This window comes from Artemia sp. Qi Xiang Cuo, chromosome 15, assembly GCF_049724085.1.
Source record: "Artemia sp. Qi Xiang Cuo chromosome 15, ASM4972408v1, whole genome shotgun sequence".
In the NCBI taxonomy this organism is placed as follows: Eukaryota; Metazoa; Arthropoda; class Branchiopoda; order Anostraca; family Artemiidae; genus Artemia; species Artemia sp. Qi Xiang Cuo.
The window spans coordinates 53,338,249-53,357,832 of NC_142808.1; the positions used below are offsets into that span (position 1 = coordinate 53,338,249).

General features: G+C 34.5%; 1 protein-coding gene across 1 annotated transcript in view; it reads left to right on the forward strand.

Moving 5' to 3' along the window:
• ash1 (histone-lysine N-methyltransferase ash1) overlaps positions 1-13,999 on the forward strand; it is a 175,436-nt gene extending 161,437 nt beyond the window's left edge. Inside the window, exons 15-19 of the mRNA XM_089101909.1 lie at positions 1,144-1,393; positions 3,948-4,122; positions 5,754-6,093; positions 8,613-8,786; positions 10,417-13,999. Of these exons, the coding sequence (XP_088958035.1) occupies positions 1,144-1,393; positions 3,948-4,122; positions 5,754-6,093; positions 8,613-8,786; positions 10,417-10,584 (1,107 nt within the window). The 3' untranslated portion in view covers positions 10,585-13,999. The remainder of the gene's footprint in view (positions 1-1,143; positions 1,394-3,947; positions 4,123-5,753; positions 6,094-8,612; positions 8,787-10,416) is intronic.
• Positions 14,000-19,584: the final 5,585 nt, after the last annotated feature.

Genomic DNA, 19,584 nt, shown 5'->3' on the forward strand with positions numbered 1-19,584 from the left:
CCTTTTCTACGGTGCTGAAACTTGTCCGGCATCTGCTTCTGTTCGTGATGCCATAGATGTGGCCCAAACAAACATCCTAAGACAAATCGAAGGGATCAAGTGGTACGACTTCGTTTCAAACATCTGACTACTGTCATTAACGGATCTGACCCCCAACTCTCGTCAGCTCTCCATAAGAACCCTACGGTGGTTTGGCCACTAAATTCGCATGCCAGAAGAAGCACCCTCCGGCACACTTTTCAATGTTGATCCTCTTAAACATGGCTAGACGCGCCGCCTTGTAAGACCCCAGCTCAGATCGATGGACAGCCTTACAGCCTTACCCAGTACTTCTCCATGATCGGGACTGATCTCCAAGCAGCAGTCACACTTGCGCAGGACCGTTCGGAATGGAGGCAAAGAGTCTCATCTCTCTACGCTGGACCACCAGCAGGAGCCTTGAGTCAAGTCAAGCTTTTGGTTTACATTGTTTTTTTGCTTATATGGTCTTTTGCCTGAGGAAGTTCTGATGATGCAGTGTAAAAGTTGTGACACGTGGTAGCATGCATTGGGAAGCGTGGTAAAAAAAAATTATGTGACTGTGGATATTGGGGTTACGTGGTTGTTGCGAGGGTTTATTCATCTCTTGTTCGTTTTATAGATTCTTTCTAAGTACTTTGTATTTACTCGCTGTTTTGTGTCTCAATGGGCTTCCGCTTGAAGAAGGTTTGGTGGTACGTGGCGGCATGCATTGTGAGGCTGGGTAAAGTTCTGAAACGGGGTAGCGTGGCAGTTTATTTTCTCTAATTTGGCTTTTGTGGGGGTAAATTCATCCCTTCGTGGTTTTGTAATTCTTTGAAACTTTTGCTATTTACAGGTTATTTTATGTCTCCGGGGCCTCCTGAATGAAGAAGACCTAATGGCACAATGTAACAGCTGTCAAAAATGTCAGCATGTATTTTGTGACATGGGAAAATCGTGATGCGTAGCAGGGTGACATGGCATCACGTTTATTTTCGCTAGTTTGGTTTTTGTGGAAGTTTGGTATGAGCCGATGCGGCATGATCACATGCTTAGTTTTGCTAATTTGTCTCTTTTTTTGGGGGGGAGGGGCTTTGTCATTTGCTCAATTTGACATTTCCTTAAATTCCTTTGTAATTACAGGTAGTTTTGTGTCTTTGTGGGCTCCCTCATGAAGAAGGTCTGATGGTACAGTGCGAAAATTGTGAGACGTGGCAACATGCATCTTGTGTCCAAGTGGCAAATCCAGAAGAAACCTATAACTGTTTCAAGTGTACAAGGAAATTTACTAATAGAAACCGCTGTGTGATCATCCAACCTCAGCCTGAAGACCCGCCTCCTGGGCACGTTTTCTATCTATCCTACGTGTCTAAGGATATGCTTATTAAACAAGGCAAGTAAAGTTTTGATGCATTGTAAGGTTTGAATATCTGAAATCTGGTCAGTAAGACGTGGCTTATGTTAACGTGGCCTAAGGCACACATAAAGCAAAAACTAATGCTCTGCTAATAGTAGTATAGGTATCTCCGGAGACCACACTGCCTTTTCGATGACGTGCAACAAAAAATCAAAAATCTCTGTAGTATTTTTATAAATTATTAACAGTTCAATAGGGACAAATCCTTTTATTTGATTAAATAAAAAAAAAACTTTTTTTTAACTGAAAGTAAGGAGCGACATTAAAACTTAAAACGAACAGAAATCATTCCGTATGAGCAAGGGGGCGTCCCTTCCTCAACGCCTCGCTCTTTACGCTAAAGTTTTTTTATTGTTTTAAAATTTAAAGTTGTGAGACAGATTCAAATGTATTTTAAATCAGCATAAAAATCTAATTCTTTTGATGTGTCTATTAGTATCAAAATTCCGTTTTTTAGAGTTTCGATGAATTTCGAGCCGGGTCGCTCCTTACTTACAGTTCGTTACCACGAACTGTTTGACAGTGAAACAACAGCAAAAAATCTCTGGATATTTCGATCACATATACAGTGGCCGTCTTTGAGTGTCGAGCTGTTTTATATAATTTTTATACATTATTTTTATAAATAAAATGGTTTGTCGGTATTTAACTGTTATTTGTAAATAATAATAATATATTTTTACCGTCTATACAAACATTAAAATGCTGTTGTAGAGGAGTAAGTGAAGAAAAAAAAATATAACATAAAACAAATACAACATAAAAAAACACAAAATAAAAATAATACAACATAAAAAAAAAATACAACATGAAAAAATTTAACATAGAAAAAATACAACATAAAAAAAGACAACATAAAAAAATACAACATAAAAAAATACAACATAAAACAATACAACATAAAAAAATACAACATAGAAAAATATAACATAAAAAAATACAACATTAAAAGATTTAACATAAAAAAAATACAACTTAAAAAAATACAACATTGAAAAATACAACATAAAAAAATACAACATAAAAAAAATACAACATATAACATGAGAAATGAAAAACAACGAAAAGTTTTGACCAGCACTGATAGTTGAATGACCAGGGTTTGGCCATTTTTTCTTTGATAACCTTTGACTAGCTCTTTTAATTGATTTGTCAAGTTTTTCCAATTCTTGGAAAAATTTCTGACTATCTTTCTCTCAGTGTTGCGCAGCGAATTTAATATAATGTGTAACTGAGTTTGTTATTATAATAAATAGTAAAGTTGATAAGATGTGTGCAGCTTGATTGTGTGACTTGAATAGACTGTTTTTTTTTCGTACAAGTATTGTAATTGGCACCTTCCACGTCGCTTTAAAGTAGTATTTCGTGAGAGGCCTAACATTCAATATCGCGGTACTGAGACATTAGGGGGGGGGGGGTAACCCGTCATTATCACCAAGATATAGCCTTTTCTATCATTGAAAATGAACTAAAATTATTTCACTTTGACAGTTTCTGCCATATTTGTAGTTAGCATATTTCTAACTAGCGGCGGTGCATAATGCCAAAGAAAGTTGTGGCTAAATCTTGTAATTTGTTAATTATAGTTTTACCAGTTGTGTTATATAATTGACTAAGTTTTGAGTAGCTCTTTTAATTGATTAGCTAAACTTTGACCTGTTATTTTAGTGACCAAGTTTTAGCTGTTTTGACTAATTGGCCAAATTCTTGAATTGTAAAATTCTTTTATTTAATTGACGTAGTTTTAACTGGCTGTTTTAATGGATTGACCATGTTTGGCCAGTTGTTTAATTAGATTGACTAAGTATTGCCAAGCTCTTTCAATTTATTTTGATTTTGACTTGCACAATTAATCAAATAAGTAAATATGCAAGGGGGACCTTTGGGCCTCTTGAGGTTAAACCTGTGCGTCCCAAGGTGTGCTCACTCGAAAAGTGGCGTCCCTTAAGGTTAATACAGTGAAGGAACTGACCTGGCTTTATGCTGTGGCTTTTGAACTGTGGCTTTCGGCTGTGATGGGTAGTTAGGGGTAGTGCCATAATCAATGACTTTACCTACTTCACAAATTACCGAAGACCTATTCTGATATAACTTTTATCTGATATATGAAATACGAGGGATCCCACTCTTGTGGAACCCCAGAGTGTTAAACTGGGCAAGCAAATTTAGTCTCAACAACGGAGATAGTGAGTTGTGCCCCGTAGTTACCTGTTGGTCCGCGCCACTACTGATCTTTCAAGCCTTTTATTGTTCTGTCAGTGATTGCGACTGGTCATATGATCAGTGAAACTTCTGAGTACATAGAATACCCAGATCAGGGAACACTCTTGTCGAACACCGGAATGCAAAACAGATATTTTTGTCACGATTCTAGCCTAGAAAGCAACAATTAAATAAGGTTTCATAAAGTATATTTTAAATTTTTATTGAAACTTGTTTTAATTGATTATTTATTTTTTAATTAATAAATTATTATTTTATAAAATGATTATTTTAAAATATTCTAATAATTCTTCATTTTTATTAATAGGTGATCATGTCTATGTTTTACGTGACCATGACACAGTTGGTTTGGAAGATCGCCTGTATGGATCTCAGTATAACGATTATGAGGGCCCTCTAAGAACCCCTGGAACTTTATATGGAAACTATACCCCTAAACAGCTAGACATTTTTCAAATTGAAAGGATCTTCAGGGATGAAAAGTAAGTTACCTCTATATTGCATATCGAACCGTATCAGTTAGGAATTAAAAAATAATTTCAATTAAATAATTAAAAACATTAGACAAAAAAAATGATAATGAAATAGTAGAATAAAAATTAAATGAAAAGTAAAAAAATGAAACTACATTAAAAAAAAGAACAAAGTTCCCTTTATCTTGTATGTAGAACTGAATCAGTGTAGAATTACAAATAATGTTTAATAAAGTAATAAAATAAAAAATTTAACCAAAACTGAAAAATATAACCGTATTGGATAATCTTAAAAAATAAATGTAAACTAAATAGAAAATTGAATAATAAATTATTAAATTTATTGAATTCACATATTCAGAACTTTTTGGAATGTCCTCTTTTTTCTCCTTCCATCTCCTTTCTATTCTTTCTGGGTTTTTTTGTGTGTGTGTGTGTCACTCTTGATCTCTCAATTTCCGAAAAAGCTACAGCGTATAAATTATGAATTCGATTGCCATTTTAAATTTCAATTCAAAGAAGGCCATTAAATCTTTTCTCGTATCTTCTCTTGGGGCGGGGAGGGGAGAGCATAAATAAAGACTGTCTTCTTTGATTAGAAGAAATAAAGACTGTCTTCTTGATTAGAAAACTGGAAGGGAAAAACCAGTTGGGGAGGGGGGAGCATAAATAAAGACTGTCTTCTTTGATTAGAATAATCAAATAATCTTTGATTAGAAGAAATAAAGACTGTCTTCTTGATTAAAAAAAACGGAAAAACCGGAAGGGGAAAAAACCGGTTTTTCTGATGAAAAACCAGAAGGGGGAGGAGATGAGAAAACTGGATATCTACGCACTTTTTTTGAAGGTTTTCGTAGCTTTTGTGGTGTGCCTCAAACGAGATTAATTCTCTTCTTCCTCTGTTTATTCACCCTCTGTTAATAAGTTAATAAGTGAATTTATTTGTTTATTTATTTGTAACTCACACGTTACAGTAGAAAATAGGGGTAAAATTAGAGACAATGCTAGAAAAATATGCATAATTAACGAAAAAAAAAATCGGAAAAAACGGTAGTTAGGGATAAACGCGAACAAACCAAACCTGAGACAATAGGCCTCTGCAGTAACAATCGAGATCACAAGACCACGGGAAAGGCTGAAAAACACGCTTCAAAGCAAATACGAACGAGACACAACAAGCGACCTATACAACCTCATTGAGTGGGGAGACATATATAATGCTGCTCGTTTGCAAGACAACCTTGTTTTCATTAGATGCCTCCAGAGGTTTGGGAGGAGCTACGATCTGAGGCTGATGTGTATCCAGGGAAGGGGAGGCTTCTGGATTTGAATCCTCCATTAAAAAAAATTCTCCGACTCGAGTATACTTCGAAAAATGCAGATAAGAACCCTTACCCCCTTACTTCTCGAGCAAAAATGCTTCCGGGAATCCCACTTCCCCCAAACAAAAACCACCCACCGCGAAATCCTGGATACGGCCATGGTTTGAATAAAGGGAAATTTTCCATGCCATATTTCCAACTTTGAAATTACACAGAAAACACTAAAATTATCCACAATAAACTGGAATTTTTCTTTCTTTTTCTGGAATTATTTTTTCTGGAATAAACTGGAATTTTTTTCTTTTTCTTCCTTTTCAGCAACAAGACTTTCGTTTATGGTCATCATTACCTTCGACCTCACGAAACTTATCACGAGCCAACCAGAAAGTTCTTCCCAAATGAGGTTCTTCACATGCCTCTATTTGAGTCTATACCATCCTGGGCTGTGTTAGGCCGCTGTTGGGTTCTTGACTTGAAAACCTTTTGTAAGGGTAGACCCAGGGATGCAGTTGAGGACCATGTGTATATATGTGATTTGAAAGTGGATAAAGCGGCTAGAATGTTCTCCAAGTCGCCAAAGCCTAAGTTCCCTTGCTCAACGAAGAATTTTGCTTTCATGTGGTTTGATGTCAAGCTAAAACCTGTCAGGAATTACCAGGTAATTTTTTTTTTAATTTACCCTAGTTTACCAGGTATTTTTTTTTTAGTTTTCCAGGTAATTTAACAGGTAGTTATTATTTTTTTTTAATTAACCAGGTAATTTTTCAAAAATCTCTGAATTTTGCTTCACGAGTTTCAAATTTGAAAAAGGTGAATGATGAGGATTTCAGTGAGATTTTCAGTGATTTCAGTGAGATTTAAAATCCCTTTAAGTGTAGAACTATGAACTGGCCAACCTGAGGTACCCTTATTAACCCCTCTCCGCCCTAAGCTGTTATGTTTTTTTGTTCTTTTTTTGTTTTTATTTTGTGTGTCCTTTGGTGGATTATAAAATTTGTTTTGATAATTCGATTCGAGTTTCTATTTCGATTCGGCTAATTCGATTAGGCTCTATTTGATTGTTTTGTTTGCTTATTTTTTATTAAATAAAAATCTTCAATCTTAGGAAATTATGAAGAGAAATGTAAAAATTGTGATGTTTGTGCAGGTGGCGTGGGCTTTTTTCTCCTCACATAAATTTGTGTTGTCAACAATTAGTGTATTGCCGAAATTTTGCAACAAAAATTATCGGTAAAATTTGGTAATAATTTTACCAATGAAGTTGAAAAAACAATAACTTGTTTTTATTCATTATATGGAATTTTAAAAAAGCGGAGTAGCTAAAAAAAATAAACTAAAAAACAAAAAAAAAGCGAAAATCGCGGCAAAAAGAAAGAATAACAAAAAAACGAAACCACGCATGTGTAATGAGATAGTGTAATGGGATGGTCCTTTCACACTGTGCCATAGAACCTTTCACATTAGTATATCTTAAGGCAATATGTTACGTTACGTAAACTTACGGAGCAAATTTTTTCTGCAACAGGCAGTATCAAGTGCACTCATGATCCTTATAGAAATTTACCTGTTCAGGTAAGTTTCCTGTTCACTATGGAAAAGTCAAATTAATCGAAAGTCAATAAAACAATTACCGAACAGTCAAAATTCAAATTGAAAAATATATTCATCATTTTTTTAAGTATATACTCCGTATTTCTTATAATATATACTCCACATTTCTTAAAATATATACTCTACGCATTTTTTTTCAAAATCTATACCCCGCATTTTTTAAAATATATACTCCGGATTTTTTAACATATTCACTGCACTTTCTAAAACATATATTCCTCATTTTTTTTTTAATTATAGATTTTAATAGTTAGTTATTGCTGGAAATATTGACGAATATGCTACGTAAAAAGATATACTACTAACTGCTTGTTCTACTAATAACTCACTGCAGCACCTAGTCGCTCCTCCTCCGTATTGTTCACGCTCCTTCGCAGTCTGTTCAAAGGCTGCCTCTTTACTTATCCGCAAAGCGTTTATCCGCAAAGCGTGTCCGTGTCTTCTCAACCTTTCTCTCATTATAGCCCTGGAAAGCGGGATAGAACCACATTTTTACTCTAGCCATAACTCTAGGTAAAGGGGATCAGAAGGTTTTTCCGGAGGGAGGAGGATGTGTTTTAGAAAAACGGACATCCAGACGAAACATGAGGGTCTTCGGAAATTTCGGACTAAAGCATGTGATTAGATTTTCTCGGAAGGAAGGGAATTATGGTTTTTAAGCCAATCGCCTTTTAAGCCTTTTTAGCAGGTTTTTTTTCAAAGCTTAGGGTTTTTTCTGAAAGTTGTCTTGGGATGAGTCTTCAATACTGATATTGAGGACGGGAGTCCAATCCCTTATCAATCTCTTTTGAAAGCAGATTTAAAGGTTTAAAAGTTGGTCTTACCAATTATTATCGAGGCCTCGCTGTGGCCTGGAACCTTTTGAGGGTCTTGATTTTTTTCAATTAAAATTTTTACTATTGAACTTCTTGCATTTTAAATTAAGTCTCTTTTTTGTTAATTTTTTCGTAATGTATGTTCAATGAGCAGATGAAGTGTAAAAGGAAGTGTAAGAAAGATGAAGTGAAGAGTAAAATAAATAAATGAAATGAAAATAGTGAGTAAAATTAAAAAAATTAATGAATGAAAAAATGTAGGCTTATAAAACAATCACATTAATATTAAGTTAAACCATTTTTTTAGATAACTCCAGATGATAGTATCTTCTATTTTTCTATTGACAGACACATTTCCGAATCCAGTCCGATTCTTTTTTTTTTTTTTTTTTTTTTTATCGAATTTAAATCTTAATTTAATCCTGCATCTTTATTTACCCCATTTTTTTTCTTAGAAGCGTAGTTAGCGACTTTCCTAAATATTAGATAAAAAAAGACAAGTTTTTCAAACCGGAGTAAAGAGTCACATTACAACTTGAATTTGTTCAGTTTATATGGAGAGGGAGGCTGCTCCTCTCTTCAACCCCCATCTGCTGTATTTATTTGTCAGCCTTCGAGAAAAAAAACTTGCTATCTGCCCTTTGGGATTGTCACTTTCATCACAAGCATCTTTGGTCATGATTACTTCTCGAAAAACAAAAATATCAGGTTAGCCTATTTCTTGATCTAAAAACTGTAAATTTTTATTTAGCCTCATCCAAGTGATTATCCTGGATCCAAGCCAAACATCCTGAAAAACAAGTCGGAAGTTGCAGAAAATGAAAGCTCTTTGATAGTGTCTACTCCCTCAACAAAGAAAAAGAAATTAAAAGATGAAGAAGAAGTACCACTTGCTAAAGTTAGAGACGAAGTCAAATACGTCAAGGTAAGTGTATCCTCATCTCTCCCCCCTCTCTCTCTCTCTCTCTCTCTCTCTCTCTCTCTCTCTCTCTCTCTCTCTCTCTCTCTCTCTCTCTCTCTCTCTCTCTCTCTCTATCTCTCTTATCTCTCTGCCCCAGTCTCACTCTCCCTCACACTCTCTCTCTCTCTCTCTCACTCTCTCTCACTCTCTTTCTCTGTAACTGCATCTCCCCTCCCCCTATATTTTCTTATTTCTCTGCCCCAGTCTCACTTTCTCTCTCCCTCACTCTCTCTCTCTCTCTCTCTCTCTGTCTCTCTCTCTCACTCTCTCTCTCTCTCTCTCACTTTCTCACTCTCTTTCTCTGTAACTGCATCTCCCCTCCCCCTATATTTTCTTATTTCTCTGCCCCAGTCTCACTTTCTCCCTCCCTCCCTCCCTCTCTCTCTCCGTCTCTCTCTGTTCCCTCTAATCCCTCCTATGTGCGTATGATGCTTTTACGCCCAGTTATTCTAAGTAAAAATGTAAATTTGGGGAAATTCTAATTTACGCTACGCCATAGCAATCTCGCTCCTATACACTTTTTCTAAAGGAAGGGGGAGAGATCAAAATATCGTCGTTACTATGCTTAAATGTATTACTTGGCATTTTTAACCTGATATAAATGCCAAACAATGTTTACTGAGTTATATTAAAAGGGAGGGTAATGTGTGTTCAATCTCGTTTCAATCATCATAATCTACATTCTATTTTTGAATGGAGCTCAGCAGATATGTAAAAAAAATGTCTAGTACAAGGCCGTATCCAGGAGGAGGGTTTGAAGGTTTGAATCCGCCCCCCCCCCCCCCGAAATGTTCGGCCGACTCGTAAAAACGTAAATAAAATATAAACAAAGATAAACCAATATAAACAAATTTTTAACGTGTTGTTTAATTTTTTTTGTACCCCCCCCCCCAAAAAAAAAAATAATCATGGATACGACCCTGGTCATGTACAACCTTTAGACAGTGATGATATATAGCGTCCAATCGTTGAAGTTTACATTGGTCTTGTTCTATGTTAAATGTTGAGACCCAGTGCCCTTGTTAAGTAACAAAACGAGTAAGGGCCGAACGACCATGTGTGCTGTGCCACATTTTTAAGATCTGTAAAGTAGATCCGTAATTAACCAAAAAAGCTGAAAACCTTCTCGCTCTTGCTTTGAAAATTTACTCAGTATCCAGAATTCTGTCGGGGGAAGGGGGATTTTTGTTTGATGGAGGGAGTTAAAAAGTTTACAGAATACATCAACATTTGTTCATATGTATTTTTGTTACTTTTTTACCAATCAGATAATAATTTCAGGGGTGGGAGGGGGGCTCAAACTCGGCAACTTCCCCTGGGTGTGACCTTGAGAGGGCCGTAAAATCTAAAATAGAGTACGATGGTTTGACTCAACCTTGGAATGGGTAAATTACATATATATACATATATATATATATATATATATATATATATATATATATATATATATATATATATATATATATATATATATATATATATATATACACATATATATATATATATATATATATATATATATATACCATTTATTTTTATTTTGTTAATTATTTATTTATTTTATTATTGATAATATTGTTTTTATCATTATTAGCTGTCTCAAAAGATGGAGCGCCTGGATAGAGTAGCGATTCGTCTTTTAGCAAAACGAGCAACAAAAGAACAACCGTTAGATGTCTCTTATCTATTAGAAAGAAAACGACCAAAGAAGAAAATCTCGGTGGAAGTACAGAAGCCAGAAGAACCAGAACATACTAAATAGGTTTGGCTCTTAAAATGCGGCCACAATTTATATAACTAGTCTCAAAAGTAGTTCTGTTGATGAGAGTTTTGTTTCTTGTTATGACTTATTTTCAGGTGCCCCAATTTTAAAAAATAAACGTATTTTTGTATTTTCGTTGGGAAAATTGAAAAATCCAACCCTCCCCCCCCCCCTCCCCTAGATATTTTGATGAATATGTTTTTTTGTCTTTTCATTAAAAAAGAATTTCCAAAAAAAAATCATTGCCCCCCCCTCCCCCCTACATTTTCTTGAATAGGTGCCACTGCTTGTGTTATTAGATTTGTATGACTTTTATCACATTTTTATTAAGGGGTTGGAGACTTCCGTCATGCCATGTCACCTATGGCACATTTTGTGCCACGTGGGTTGTGTTTTATCTGATGTACAGGATCTTTTAAAGAGGGGGCAACCCCTTTACTGTGGGAAGGCGGTAAAGAAAGAACTATATTGGCCTTGTTAGTAATATTGTCGGTTATAATTAGGAGGTTATTCCATTGTTTTGAGCGTCAATTACCACTAGTTATCGGAGGTTATTTGACATTTAAATGGACTTCCTGTATTAAAAAAAAAACTATCAATAATAACTTTTGATCGGTTTTAATAAGTTTTAATATAAGTACTTTAATTAATAAATTATTTTAATAATGAATTTTGATAATTTTAATAATTAGAATTTGCATATAGATTAAAAACTATAGTAAGAAGAGCTAAAGTTTCTATATAAGAATTTAAATACATAAAAATATAAATTTAAAATTAAATATTCCAGACGCCCCTTGAGGCCTGGTGCCATAAGTGGCCTGCTATTCACCTATATTGTAGATCCGGCCGTGCTTATATGGAACCCATATTTAAGCAGCAAAGTGCCAAATTCATAAACTGGGTGACTTAAATCAAGTAGTCACAAACCTTGTGGCATTCCTTTTACGTAAAACTTAGTCAACTTTATTAGTGCCACTCGCCCTCACCTTGCCACTCACCCTTGGGTTTTTCCAATCTCCTCAAACTTGTGTGCATCTCCAAGTGCCACTTGTTTTGCCATGTGTGGCACACTGTTAAGACTTTTCGCGCCAGACATGGGAAACGTCGTGCCACGCGTGACTAAATAGCAAAATAAAGTATTCAATTGGAAGTATGAAGGCAGAACCAGATCGAGAAAGAAGGAGAAGCAAAAATGCTAAAGTACAATTTATTCACTGCTGTCCATTCTCCCCCCCCCCTCTAAAAAACAGCCAGCTCAGTGAAGTTCCACACCCACTGTTGCATACAACAATTAAAAAAAGCCTTGTTATGCTCCATTTTCAATCCTTTTTTAGATTTTCTAAAGGGAGGGTTTTGACCCCCTCTCGGAGGTCCTCCTTGCGCCTATAGCAGGGGCGGATCTAGAGCAAAATAGGGGCGGATCTAATGTGACAAGGGTTCCAATAAACAAAATCTTGGGATGGGGGGGGGGTAAATATGCCAAGGGTACCAATAGTTTTCCGAATCGACAAATTTGTTAAAACAAAAGAGTGAAAAACAGAAAAACAAGGAATGAGGGTGCCAGAAAAATCTCGGGGGCCTGGGGTTCTTTCGTTCCCCTGGATCCGCCAGTAGCCTACAGCCCTGCCTCTGTCTAGTATCATAAGTTGTAGCTTAATAGTTGAACAGCAAACATTGGTTAACTTTTGGAGGAGTCGAAATTTGGTTGGCATGCAGTTGACTGATCATGAGCTGATTACCCATAGGAAAAACACGTCAAAAACAATTACCCATTTTTTTAAATCCCATTAACTATTTTTAAATCGTAGAAGAATATTTTCTCAGGGTTGTGTTTCAACAGCGTTTACCTAGAGTATTTAAAAGTCAACTTTATTAACGATCTGAAACCTTCTCCTTTATGAGGAGAAGGTCAAAACCGTCAAGCCAGGTCCGTCAAAACCAGGCGTTAGTCCCTTCACGCAAAGGCTCAACAGATGCAAGAAACCTATTGGATTAGTTGGTAAAGGACCTGTTGCACTTAATATGGCACTAAATGTGCCACAAATTATACAAAAATACACGACAGGCTGTCACGTTCAGTAATGTAAAAAAAGAACACAATTTGCAGCAATTTAAGTTGCAGAGAGTAAATAAAGAAAAAAGGAGAAACAACTTCCTTGTAATTCTTTGGTAAAAAGTTTGTTTTAATATCACCACGTCCGTACCAAGAGGGGGGGGGTTTGAACCCCCCGCCCCCGCATTGTTTGTTTGACTCTTAAAAACGTAACCAAATTGGATACTAACAAATTTTGTATGCGTTTTTTGAGGTGTTTTTGTGTAACCCCCCGCCCCCCGAAAAAAAATCTGAGTAAAACCCCCTCCGAAAAATAATCCTGGATACGGCCTTGAATATGTCTGGTTTACGTCGGTTATGTATTGACTTAGAGCCAAATAAGTCTAACTTCTGCAAGAGAAAGATAAACTTAGTTATTTTTAGTAATTGATTTTTTAGTTATTTTTAGTAATTGATCATAACGCATATTAATCATAATCACTTTTTAATGATATTAATTACTTAATTAATTCTCTAATAATCTCATTAATGAATTATTAATTTGCCCAGTAGCTGCATAAAAAAGTACATAGAAAATAATATACTTCTCCTTATTCTCGTTATATTTTTAATATTATTTAATTAATCAATTGATTAATTATTAATTAATTTAAATTTTGATAATGTCATTAATTAATAATATTAATAATTAAGAAAAGTTCGTGGCTTTTTAGATGTGGGGATTTCAGTTCACTTGTAGAAGTATGTCCACTATATAGTCAGCTTTAATATTGGATTACTTTATTTATTATTGCAATCAATTGTGCCTTTAATAATTTCCTCTTTAATGTAATATTTTTGCTTTTATACATAAGGGATTACTAGTTTTCTAGTTTTTATCTGAATCTTATTTATTTACTTTTTATTTATTAATTTGTTTGATTGCATGAGTGATCTGACATTTCTTGTGGTATTGGTTTATCTATATTATACATTTATATGATATTATTGTATTAGTATTATATTATTATATTAATATTATATTATATTATAGTATTAAAATATTGAAATTATTTTCTTTCCTAGTAGTGATTGAGTGATCAATGGTTGAGATTTAATATTATCTGCTGTGTTCTATTTAATTTTTTTCAAAATTATAAGAATTGATGTCATTAGTGCCCGTAAAGTAATTAAATTTTTAAAAATAAATGAAAGTATATTGTTATTTTATGTTGTAAGTTTGAGGTAAATAAGACCATCGTTGCCAGACTAGGCCAGATTCTATCTATATTCAAGTGCCAGCCTAGTGGTGAATGTGTATACTAAACTTTGGGAGAGTTCTTGTAACTTTCCCTATTTGCAGGGCCGTTTCCAGGGGGGGGGGGGCTACCTGGTTTGAACCCCCCCCCCCTCGAAATTTTTGTCTGACTCGTAAAAATGGATATAAGCAAATTTTGTGTTTTTTTTTTTAGTTTTTTTTGTGTAAACCCCCCCCCCCCCCCCTTAAACTTTTTTTTGAGTAAAACCCTCTCCGAAAAAAATACTGGGTACGGCATTGCCTGTTTGCCTACCAAATGTCCAGCTTTTTCTTCCTGCCCCATTTTGCCCCCCCCCCCCCTAATAAAAAAAAACTCTTAGAAATGTACTTTTCTTCCCTTTGTCCCTCCTCCCCGACGGATCGTTTAAGATTGAAAAAGCACTTATAAACAGTATGTAATGAGTTTTTCTATTTCAGTATTTAATTTAAAGTCGCTTTGAATAATACATGATTATATATGATATATGTATTATTAATATATGATAATATAGTACTTCATAATAGTAATATATGATCGTATATAATAATATTTCATGTTTCTCGAGAAATTTCAAATGTATGTTTATCAATGTTTAAATAACCTATTGCTGATAGACTACAACGTCACTGATATTATCTTAATGTTCTTCTTCATCAGTTAGCGATTAGCTATTATCAGCTTGGGAGGGGATAGTGTTTTGGGAGAATTAGAAATCAATTCTGGGAGGATTTATAATTTAATGGTAATATTGTTTATGTAGAAATTTTCAAAGTTTCTAGTGCGTGAAATTGGTGCTACCTAAACTGATGCTATCTTAATGGCGTTCTTTTTCATCTGTAAGCTATCAATTACCGGTATTTTTGGGGGAAGGGGCTAGTGTCTCAGGGGAATTAAAAATTAATTTTGGGAGGATTATATAGGAGTTTTTAAGATTTCTAGCGGCTGCGGTTGTGTGAAATTAGAACAGGTATAAGTGAGGCTTGATTTTTTTTTATTTTTTTATGCAGTGTTGTCGTGTTGGTTTAATTGAATCCAATCGGAATTACTGAAATTAGCCCTATATATATAAAGTTTCTGCACTAATGTTTGGAGAAACATTAACAACTTTTCCCGTCTACGTGACAAATCCTGATGCTTGGTGTCTTTGGATTAAGCTACATACAAACAACGTCTTATAACGTATTAAAGTTGTGGAAATAATTTTTAAAGGCATTGATAAAGAATTATTCAAAAAAATGTGTTTCTCCGTCTGCTGTAAATAGATTCTAAAACCTCGCGGGCCTTGCACGACGTAAAAAAAAAAAAAAAAAAAAAGAAAAATTATGAAAACAAACAAGTATAATTCTCACCAAGTCAGTTATAAAGCGGTAATGATAACAAAGCAGACATTTCTGCAAAGACCTTCGCTAAACTGAAAATATTAAAGAAAAATAAAAGAAACGGAATATCCCTCGAATGTACTCAAGAACAAAAACTAAACAGAAAAACAAAACAAACAGAAAAGTAGAAAGAAAAACAGAAAACACAAAAAAAAGAGCCACCTCTTGGTAATGAAATTGAAAGTTTGGCTAAAAAAAAAATTCTATACTATACATGTTGTATTTTTTTGGAAGGCTTAGTGGAGGGCTAAATCAAAATTTAAAAACAAAATATAAAAATAATAATAAAAATAAATACAAAATAAAAAAACAAAATAAGTTTGTTTTCCTCATTCACTGGCTGAAAATTAACCTTGTTTGTTTGCTCTTCTTTTCTTCATTTTTTTTTTCTTTTTTTTCGTTCATTGTTTTCCGTTCCTTCTGCATAGGGGGTTACCCTACCCCAGGGGTGTCCCGAGGGGGGGGGTCCCCCCCCCCACCTTTTTTGGCATTTAGTAAAATAAAAGGCGAAAATTTTGGCAGAAAATTTGCAAAATCGACCCGAAATTTAGCAAAATTCTTGATTTATGCAGAAAATTCGGCATAAACCATGTAGCGATTCGGTAAAATTTACGAAGATCCCCCCCCCCCAATAAATTGAGCCTCGGGACACACCTGCCCTACCCTGTACACTCCTTTGGCGTCACGCTTGTAAAAAATTTGTAAAAAAAAAAAAAAAAAAATTGCTTTTAAATAATGAAAACTGAAGCGAGATGGATTACATTACGTTTATTTTTGATTCTGGTGATTTTAATTTAGTAAAAAAGTAGCTAATAAAGCTATTTTTGATCTTCGAATGAAAATTTCTTCTGTTGTTATTGTTTTAGAATGTATTTGATTAAATATATCATTTATCAGATCGGCCGACTATGGATCGATTTGCAAAAGCCGAGCTTCAAATAAATATAATAAAAAATAAATGCGGTGTCTAAAACAAAGAAATTAAAATAAACAAGAGATATAGTCAAGCTACAGTTCTGGCTAATCTATCTGAAAATCGTAAGTAAAAAAATTCTTAATTTTAGTTTTACGGTAAAAAAGGATATGTTTGGATTTTTGTCAAAATGCCCCCATCTAACCTGTTTTGTCAAATGCCCCGGCTTGGTTGTTTTTTCCGTCAGTCTTTGATCGTTGGTTTTTTCTTTGAATTTCTAAAAATCTGATGTTTGTAACGTTATAATAAAGCGATTCGTTTATTTTCCGTCAATGAATTTATTGTCTTCTATCAGGTTATTTTTGCGAGTTGGTTTCTGTGTTCAGTTTCGTATATATGTAAAATACTTTTGATATGTTTGCGTTTTGGCCTTATTTTATTATAATTTTTTTTTTATAAACTAACTTACTGTAAAGCAATTAGGTTTATATTACTTATTAAAATTTATTTGAATTTATCAGCTTGTGTAAAACATATGTGGTTAGGTTTTCTATTATTGTTATAAGAGTAGCCATATTATTGTTAGTTTATTGATAAAATAGGTTGACTATCATATTGTGTGTAATGTTGAATTGGTTTGAATCCAATAAAATATTCTCATGTTGACTGAACTGTTTGTTGTTTTATTAGGTTTTTTTTTTCTTTTTTTTTTTAATCCAAGGTTTATTGACTAAAGAATTTCTAGAGATTTGTAAATAATTTCTAAAACCGATTTCTAAAATAATTGTAAAAATCGACGATGATCCTGAAGAAGTGGGAAATGGTGAGTTATTTTGAAATTTGATAAAATTAAGTTATTTTAGAAGAAAATTAATATTTAATTTTAATAAAATAAATTTAAAATTAATGTATTGTAATTGATTTAATTAATTAATCTTGAAATTGAATATTGTAAAAGTTATATTTAATTTAATTAAAATGAAATTAAAAATTAAAATTATGTTGTTGAGAAAAACTTATATTTAATACAAATTGATGATATATAATCTGCTAAATTCAATAAGAATGTCCCGAGACCACACTAGCTCATAATTGACGCCAGACAATCTTCCCAGGGAGGGGAAAAAGTGCTACCAGGAGCTTTATTTTTACCAGAATTTTAACGGGAATCGTTCTCATTTGTCTATTTTTAACTTAGTTTAAATTTGTGCCCTTCGCCCCTCCTCATCGATGTCTATGCATTACTACTACTAACAACTCATCGCAGCTCTAAGCCGCCTGAGGCCAACTCAGCTACGCACACTCCTTCATCCTAATCTACTCAAAGTTTCCCCCTTTACATCCTTCCAGTAAGTTCTTAAATCTTTCTTTACAACATTCTCCCACCCCTACCGCGGATGACTCTCCGTTTAGCCCAAGACGGTTGGCCAAAAAGGACAATCTTCGGCAATCATCCGCATCCTTCATCCGCAGAACGTGTCCTAGTCATTTCTTTTCTCTTATTATAGCCCTAGAAAGCGGGATTGAAGCACACTTTTTGTACAGCCTACTGTTTGAAATACGGTCAGTCAGCAGGGTATCAAAACAATCTTAGGCAATTTCTCTGTAGCAAATCTTCCTCCGTTTTTCAGAGCGCTCATGCTTCAGAACCATATTTGACCACAGTTATCACTTTAGCTTCCAATGTTCTAATCTTGGCTCGCAGACTTCCAAACTTTTTCAGTTGTGAAAAAAAACCCTGACCCTTGGCTATTATACCTTTAACATCTTTACTGTTTCCAACGTCTTTACTAATAATGCTACCAAGGTAAGTGAAGCTGTCCAGCTGATCTATCTGTTCATTACCCAACGTCTCCTTTCATCTTCACTTATTCTTAGGGTTAGCAACTTATTCTTCTTAAAATTAATTTTCAAACATATTCTAGAACCCAGACCACCAAAACCTCTAAAAGTTCATCCATTTTGGTCACACTTTCATCTAGGATGCTTAAATCATCAGCATGGTCAAAGTCAAGGAAATTTTTTCCTTCCCATTTCATTCCTTGGTCTCCCATTGCTTTTCCTGTGCTCCTTAACACAAAGCCCATCAAAATGATCCATATAAAGGGGGATAGAACACAACCTTGCTTAACTCCTGATTTAATGCGAAACCAGCTGTTAACCTCATTTCCTTAACCGCAGCAGTGTTATTCTCGTACATAGCACTAATCTTTTCAGTGTATTTATCTGGCATACCATACAAGGATAAGACTTCCGCTAAAGCTCTTATATCAACAGAATCGAATGTTTTCTCATAATCTATAAAACTGTGAATTAAAGGTGTTTGATAACTCAGGCATTTCTCAAATATTAACCTAAGAGTGAAAATTTGGTCAACACATCCTCTACCGTTTCCAAAACTGCACCGTTCTTCTCTTAAAACTTTGCCTACAGTATCTCTCAGTCTAAAAAAGTATCATATTATTAAGTAATTTGCTGCATAGAGAGAACAGGCTAAAGTCTCTATAATTACCACACTCTCTCATCACCTTTCTTATACAGTGGATTAATTAGGGTTTTTTATAAAAATCGCTAGGTACTTCCCCTTTTTCAAAAAATCACATTCATAATCTTCAGTAACTTATTTCTTACGTCAGAGGCACCATATTTAAGAAACTCAATTACCACCCTATCAACACCTGGGGTCATATTATTGTTTAATCGTTTTAGTACTGTCGCTAATTCTTCCTCACAAAACAAAGCTTCCTTCATATCAAAGGCATTACAAACTTTTTCATTTTCCTCTATATCTTTTCTTGCAACTCTATCCTTGTTTCGCACATTCCCAAAATGTTCTGCCCATCTCTCTTTAACTCTCTTCTTATCGCTAATTGTGGCCCGTCCCTATCTTTAACTGGGACAAGTCCAGACTAACTACTTCTTCTCTATTTATTAACATGCCAGTACAATATTTTACTATTAAGTCGTCTAGCTGTATCTTCCGGATTCTTGGCAATTTTATCCATGGCCTCCACTTCACACCTCCTTAGTTCATATTTTAATGCTTTCTCCGCTTTCTTTACATTCCTCTTATTTTTCATATGATCTATCACTCAGGTAATTCTTTTACAAGCCTCTTCTCCTCTTATAAACATAAAACTTTTTCACTAATATTCCTAGCTGCGTTCCTAACCTTCTTCCCTAAGACACCATCAGCAACTTCAGAAATTGCTTTCCTAAAGCTATTCCATTCATCTTCTGCATTGTCCAATTTTAAATTCTCCAATTTAGTATTCAACAGTTCCTAGAACGTTTCTCTCAAATCCTCATCCTAAAGTCTACCAACATCATAACTTCCCTGGACGTAGTTACCCCTCCGAAATTTCACTCCTATAA